The following is a 7,371-nucleotide window of genomic DNA, read 5'->3' as shown; positions in this document are numbered from 1 at the left end:
ATGAAGATGCAAATTTATGGCAAGCATCCTGTTTTTACTTGAATTTTAGTTCATTGGGGGTGGCTCGGAAGAGAACTGATGGCATGGGAGGCGGGTTCTAAGGCTCTCCCACGCTCGCTCTCGGGCCTCTATTCGGAGTTTATATTCTAGAAGACGGGGTGGGGGTGGAGGAAGGTTTAAGGAAAGCTTCCTGGAGGAGGTACTTCCCGGGCATCGGAGAGGGAGAAACCCAGAACTCCTGCTCGGTTATGGCCGAGGCATCCCACGTGCCTACCGTCCCCGACTCCCTGTCAATCAACACACCCTTTCTTCCCCTCCCCGCCCCCCCCACTTCCCCGCCGCTCGGGCTGTGCAGTTTAAAGGCGGCTGCGGGCCGAGCGCACCCAGAGTGCCGCGCGGCGGGCGGGTTTGGATTTTAAATCCCCGCGGCCAATCAGCGGCGCGTAGACCTTTGTAACGTTCCCGGCGCCGCGTTTGAATTCGAGGAGGAGCCGAGCGTTTTGCAGCTCCGGGGGCTCCGGCGGCCGCCCCGCCGGGGAAAGAGATCCCGGAGGTCCTAGTGGACCCACGCAGCCGGCGGCGCTATCTGCGGGGCCGCTTTCTGGGGAAGGGCGGCTTTGCCAAGTGCTTCGAGATCTCGGACGCGGACACTAAGGAGGTGTTCGCGGGCAAGATCGTGCCCAAGTCGCTGCTGCTCAAGCCGCACCAGAAGGGGCTCCGGCGGCCGCCCCGCCGGGGAAAGAGATCCCGGAGGTCCTAGTGGACCCACGCAGCCGGCGGCGCTATCTGCGGGGCCGCTTTCTGGGGAAGGGCGGCTTTGCCAAGTGCTTCGAGATCTCGGACGCGGACACTAAGGAGGTGTTCGCGGGCAAGATCGTGCCCAAGTCGCTGCTGCTCAAGCCGCACCAGAAGGAGAAGATGTCCATGGAGATATCCATTCACCGCAGCCTCGCCCACCAGCATGTCGTCGGCTTCCACGGCTTTTTCGAGGACAACGACTTCGTGTTCGTGGTGTTGGAGCTCTGCCGCCGGAGAGTGAGTGCCCCTGTTGGGAGGCTGGAGCTGCCCGGGGCCGGGGTGGAGCGCCCGCACCCGGAGCTGCAGGAGAGGCGCTGGGGAGGAGGCGCTGGGAACCTCGAGCTGGCGGTGGAAAAGCTCCGGGGCAGAGCTTGGAGCTACTGGAGGAGGGGGTTCGGTTAAATGGAGCCCGAGTCTTGTTGCTGCCAGAGAAGTTGGCTCCTGGACGCGGGGCGTTGCGGGGGTGGGGGTGGGGGGCAGCCCTGGTAATGGACGCTAGGGCTTCCGGAGTTGCTAAGGGTGGAGTCCGGGGGGAATGGGTGCCCATTGCCCTGGAGCTTCCGGATTGGGCTTGTGTCTGGGAGAGGGCGGTAGGAGGAGGTTCAGGATAGGGATCTGCTGCTGTGGAAAGACCAGGAAGGGGGTGACTGGGGACTCTGAGACTAGGGAGTGGGGCTGACAGAGGGGCCCAGGTCAGGGGCTTGGGAAGGAGCTGGTAGGAGAGGGGGTTCTATGAACGGTGCGGCCACGTTTACGAGAGAGCCCAGATCCTAGTTGTTCTGGAAAAGAAATGCTGGGGGTGGGGGTGTCCGGGGCTGCCTTTACCTAATGATACCGCCTCCACCTTTGGACCTCAGTAGGACCCCCCATTCCTCCTCCTCCTCCCTTTCCTCTCCCCCCGCCCCCAGTCTCTCCTGGAACTGCACAAACGGAGGAAAGCACTGACGGAGCCCGAGGCTCGCTACTATCTGCGGCAGGTGGTCCTTGGCTGCCAGTACCTGCACCGAAACCGGGTCATTCATCGGGACCTCAAGCTAGGCAACCTCTTCCTGAACGAGGACCTGGAGGTGAAAATAGGTGAGGTGCTGGGCCTGCAGGGGACAAAGAGGCGCCTGGGAGCGGGGAGGGAGGGAGGAGGAGGTGGAGGAGGAAGGTGGGAAGGCTGGGCTGTTGATCACCCCTTAAGCTTCCGTGTACATCATCTGTACAGTGCAGTGTACTCACCACCCAGAGTCCAGTCTCCTTCATATATCTGACCCCTTACTCTTCATCCTCCCCCCATTCCTCATCCCTTCTGGTAACCACCGCACTGTTGTCTGTGTTTATGAGTTTGTTTTGCTTGTTTGTTGCTTTCTGTTTTGTATCCCACCTGTGAGTGAAATCATGGTTCTTGTCCTTTTCTGTCCGACTTATTTTACTTAACAAGAGACTCTCAGGATTCATCCATATGGTCTCAGATGACAGTATTCCATCCTTTTTTATGCCTGAGTAGTATTCCATTGTATATATGTACCACATCTTCTTTCAGTTATCCATCGAAGAACACTTAAGTTGTTTCCGTGTCTTGGAAAAATAAGTGGTTTTGCCCCGCCTGTGTGGTGCAGTGGTTTGTGTCAGCCTATGAACCAGGAGGTCACAGTTGGATTCCTGGTCAGGATACATGCCTGGGTTGCGGGCTCCATCCCAGTAATGGTCATGCAAGAGACAACAGATCAATGATTCTCTCTCATCGTTGATGTTTATCTCTCCCCCTCCCTCCCTTCCTCTCTGAAATCAATAAAATATATATATATATATATTTTAAAGTGCTTTCAAAATTTGGGGGTAGATACCCAGAAGAGGATTTCTGGGCCATCTGGTAGCTCTATTCATTTTTTGAGGAACTTCCAAACTGTTTTCCATAGTGGCTATACCAAGTTATGTTCCCACCAGCAGTGTATGAGGATTCCCTTTTCTTCATTTCTCTCTAACACTTGTTATTTCTGACAATATTTTTTTAAAAAAGAATTTAAATGATTTTCCCATTTTTAAAATTGGTAGGCTGAACATACAAGTTTTGAATTAGCGCTCCTTTTATTTCATTTATTTATTTTAAAGATTTTAAATTGATTTTTAGAGAGTAAGGGAGAGGGGGAGAGAGAGGGAAGCATCAACATCGATTGTGAGACATCAATTGGCTGCTTCCTACACACCTACCAGGACAGCCCGCAACCGGGGCATGTGCCCTGGCTGGGAATCAAACCAGCAACCTTTTGGTGCTCAGGATGATGCCCAACCAACTGAGCCACACTGGCCAGCACTGCAGCTCTTTTTAAACAATTGACAACTCCAGCATTACAAGGACAGCATTCCCTCAGGGCAGCTCTTTGCTGGGCTAAAAAGCAGCTGTTCCCTTTAGACTCCCTCTGGTTTGCCACAGTCCCAATCCCTCCCTACTCCTCACAAGCTTACCTAGTAGCAGCCTTGAAGTTTACTTGCTTGATCCCTTAGTTTCTCTATCCCTGTCAGTTTCCTTTTAGAAGCTTAGCCCTCCTTTCTAAGAGGAGGGGTTAGGAGGGTCATTGAGAGGCCCCCTCCTTGGGCCAGCATGGTGGGGCGATTCCTGGGGAGGCCGTGCAGCATACAAGGAGTAGAGCTTGAGGGCTCAGATGACCTGGGTTCTCGGGGGTCCAACAGGATCCATAAAGGCAGTAAGTAGTCTGTGTTGACGGATGACAGAGGCTAGCATCTGAGGACCGCCCCTTCCTCCCTCTGTTCCAGGGGATTTTGGACTGGCAACCAAGGTCGAATATGACGGGGAAAGGAAGAAGACCCTGTGCGGAACTCCTAATTACATAGCTCCTGAGGTGCTGAGCAAGAAAGGGCACAGTTTCGAGGTGGATGTGTGGTCCATTGGGTGCATTATGTAAGTTGGGGAACCCCCTGGCCTCAGCAGGGGCTCTTTTGGAAATCCCACCTGTGAACGGATCTGCCTATGAAAAGGCTGCTCCCAGGGCAGACTACCCCAAAACAGCCTAATTCCGCATCTCCTCTTGACACTGGTGTAGGCTACAGGATTCCTGCAGCCGGGCCCCTTGCTGCTCAAAGTGGCCCACAGACCAGCAACACCATCACTTAGAAACCTCTTCAAAATGGAGAACCTGAATCAGACCAGATTTTAACCGAGTCCTTGGCTGATCTCATGCACAAAAGTTTTAGGACCACTGATCTAGAAAGCAGCATTGGGTGCGAGGACGTGGGCCAAGGCCATCGGAGCTGAGTGGTAGGAAGGCGCCTTTTCAGGTGTGGCTTCGTTGGCCTGGGGACCGGAGTCAGAAATGAGTTGTGGCAGTGGCCTTCATACTTTTTTTCAGTGGAGCTATTTATTTCAAATGGAAACTTCAGCTTTAAGTACAGAACTATTAAACACAGAGCTGCCTCTACAGGCGCAGCAGCCCCCTTCTTGACTTGCTCTGTATCAGCTGGCGGCCTCTGGGACCCTAGAACACTGCGGGCTTTTGCTGGAAAATCTCGGGCCCACAAGAATCCTGTTCTCATCACCTCTGATCTACTGAGGGCTCTCTCTGGTTTCTGGGCTGCTCCGTGGGCGTGCAAACTGTCCTCAGGGACAGAGTGAGTGTCCAGAGGATGCCTGGCCTTCTCTCTGGCCCTGAGCTCATTCCTCCTGCATCTGTTCTGGCTGAGAACTGAGCCAGATTCCACCTTGTGCTTACAGGTATACCTTGCTAGTGGGCAAACCACCTTTTGAGACATCTTGCCTAAAAGAGACCTACCTCCGGATCAAGAAGAATGAGTACAGTATTCCCAAGGTGACTAAAAGCACTTGGAGTTGAACTTGATTATGTTTTGTTACCCCCTTCCCCCCAAAGGTATTTACTGAGCCCGGCTAGAAGCTGGGGACACAGAGAGAGGTCCGCTCCACACCTCAGCTAGCCTCAGAGCCTTCGAGGGTCCGTGTCTGAAACTGCATCCAGAACGGAGCATCTGTGCGCAAAAGCATTTTTTCCAGGGGAAGGGAGTTTGTAGATTTCAGAGGAAAAACAAACACCAAAAAGATGGGAAGGCAGTAGGAGGCAGAAGGAGAGGTGCTGCATAAGCTTCGGCAGTGGACTTGATGCGGATGGGCCAGTGGCCTGGCCCTTCTGAACTGTGGCCCTGTCTGGGCCGGAGCTGCTGCCTCTGCGGCACCTCGCACAGCGCCCTGCATACAGCAGGTGCTCAGAGTTGTGGATCACTGAGTCCTCCGTGGTGCGAAAATGCACCTGGCACATGGCCGCTTTCCTGTTTAGGGTTCTTGCCTTGTGTGCAGCCAAGAGCCCTTTCCCCATGAAGACAGAGTGTCCTAAAGGGTCAGTTAACTGTCAGACGGACGCAGCATGGAATGGTCCAGAGTGTGCTGCTTGACTGCCTCTGTGTGGGTGCTGGCTCTACCACTTAGTGTGTTTTCCTAGGCACTTAACCTCCGTGCCTCAGTTTCCTCGTCTGCAAGAGCATGGTGGTCACAGAGGTCTCCCCCCCGCACATGTTTCTGTGAAGGTTAACGGGGTGGGTAGCAGGATGCCTGAGGAGTTTCCTGGCACACAGTGGGTGTGGAGTGCATGCTAGCTGTCACTGCATTTGACCCGTGCTGGGTTATCGCCCACGGAACCTTCTCACCGGGGCTCCAGGCTTGGCACCGTGTCCCCATGTTATAGATGAAGATACTCGTCACAGCTGGTGGTGTGGGCAGAACTGGGACTTGCACCAGGTCTCTGTGACCCCAAAGCCTGTGTTCTCGAGTGCCCGTCTAGAGCTGGAATCATGCAAGAGCAAACTCAGGGACAAATCGACCTCAGCTCCAGCTTGAGTTTCAAGAGGAAGGGAGACTAACCATTCTCACAGCTTGTCAACTCAGCAAAGCCGATGGGGGGAACTGGCATTGTCTGTAGTGCTGACGGGCCTGTTTGATCCCGGGGCTGCATGGGGAACAGGCTGCAGGTCCTGGCGCGGTGCTGCACCGGGGCTCCGTCACGGGGCTTATGGCTCTCCCTGTCTCTGCTCCAGCACATCAACCCCGTGGCCGCCTCCCTCATTCAGAAGATGCTTCAGAGCGACCCCACCGCCCGCCCCACCATCCATGAGCTGCTCAGCGACGAGTTCTTTACCTCTGGCTACATCCCCGCCCGACTGCCCATCACCTGCCTCACCATCCCACCCAGGTTTTCCATTGCTCCCAGCAGCTTGGACCCCAGCGGCCGGAAGCCTCTCTCAGTCCTCAATAAAGGTAAAACAAGGCCTGGCCAGACAACAGGCCCCTCCCGCAAAGAGCCGAGGCTTCCAGAGTGTGGGTGGGTGGCCCAGAGTGTGGGGTGCAGCAGGACAGGCTCTGGCCCCTGGCCCCATCCTCCACAGGAAGATGGCCTTTGTTCTTTCAGAAAGACAGACCTTGTACCGCTGATCACACCTGTCAGGCCCAAAGAGAGCAGAGTGGACTTAGCGGCACACCTGAGAAATTCTTATTCGAAAAATTCTATCCCTGGCCAGCTTGGCTCAGTGGATAGAGCGTCAGCATGCGGACTGAAGGGTCCCAGGTTCAATAAGAAAAAGAAAAATTCTAGCCATCACTCCTGTATGGTTCATTGAGAAAAATATGAGAAACCTCAGATGTCCACATGGAACTCAGGGCAGTAGACTCGTGAGCACCCAGCAGGTTCCTGGCACTAAGAGTGAGCCACGTGCACTTCATCTCCTGATTTGTTCCTCTGAAGTTAATAGCAGACTCCGTAGCATTTTATGCCCTATAAACTCCAGTGTGTCTGTCTTTAAAAGGATGGACATCTTATCAAACCACACGCCACTGGTTAGGTTATTATTGTTTCTAGGTCTCCTCAGAGGACAGAATTAGGAAATACATAATGTGGGGGAGGGGGGCAGGGCTTGAGTTTATGGTGATATTTCCCATTCACATTTTTTTCTTTTTTCTTTTTGTTAATCCTTACCCGAGGATATTTTTCCATTGATTGAAAGAGAGAGGGAAACACAGAGAAATATCGATGTGAGAGAAACACATCAATTGGTTGCCTCCTTCACACGCCCCGACTAGGGCCTAGGCCAGGGTACGGGATGGGTCCACAGACACTCTATCCACTGAGCCAAACTGGCTAGGGGCCCAATTCACATTGTTTCAACATTTTATTTGTCATATTTCAAACTTCGGAAAAGGTGTGAGAAGAGACAAAATCTCCTATATCCACTTTACCTAGACCCACAACTCACATATTTTTTTCACATTTGCTTCATCAGTACTCTTTCTTCCTCCCCTCCCTCTCTTTCTTCTGAACTGTTTGTGAGTTATATACTCTAGTCTTTACAACGTAATACTTCAATGTATATATCCCCAAACAAAGATTCTTTCAAAACCACAGCACATGGCGCAGTTATCAGGTTCAGGAAATTTAATGTTGATATGATCTTGTTTTATAGCAATCTTTTTCTCTACTCTGAAGTTACTGCTTTTCTTTTGGTAATTTATAAGTGATTCTAAATAATGTTTTAGGGTTTTTACTTCTTTGTTTATATGCTTGTATTTCTCTT

General features: G+C 52.8%; 1 protein-coding gene across 1 annotated transcript in view; it reads left to right on the top strand.

Annotated features, from left to right (window-relative positions):
• PLK1 (polo like kinase 1) overlaps positions 1-7,371 on the top strand; it is a 12,134-nt gene continuing 4,763 nt past the window's right edge. Inside the window, exons 1-7 of the mRNA XM_006753632.2 lie at positions 1-19; positions 486-668; positions 701-1,035; positions 1,707-1,875; positions 3,559-3,703; positions 4,514-4,607; positions 5,842-6,061. Of these exons, the coding sequence (XP_006753695.1) occupies positions 1-19; positions 486-668; positions 701-1,035; positions 1,707-1,875; positions 3,559-3,703; positions 4,514-4,607; positions 5,842-6,061 (1,165 nt within the window). The remainder of the gene's footprint in view (positions 20-485; positions 669-700; positions 1,036-1,706; positions 1,876-3,558; positions 3,704-4,513; positions 4,608-5,841; positions 6,062-7,371) is intronic.

The sequence above is a fragment of the Myotis davidii genome, unplaced genomic scaffold, assembly GCF_000327345.1.
Source record: "Myotis davidii unplaced genomic scaffold, ASM32734v1 scaffold150, whole genome shotgun sequence".
NCBI classification, from domain to species: Eukaryota; Metazoa; Chordata; class Mammalia; order Chiroptera; family Vespertilionidae; genus Myotis; species Myotis davidii.
This window is presented reverse-complemented; position numbering and strand designations above follow the sequence as displayed.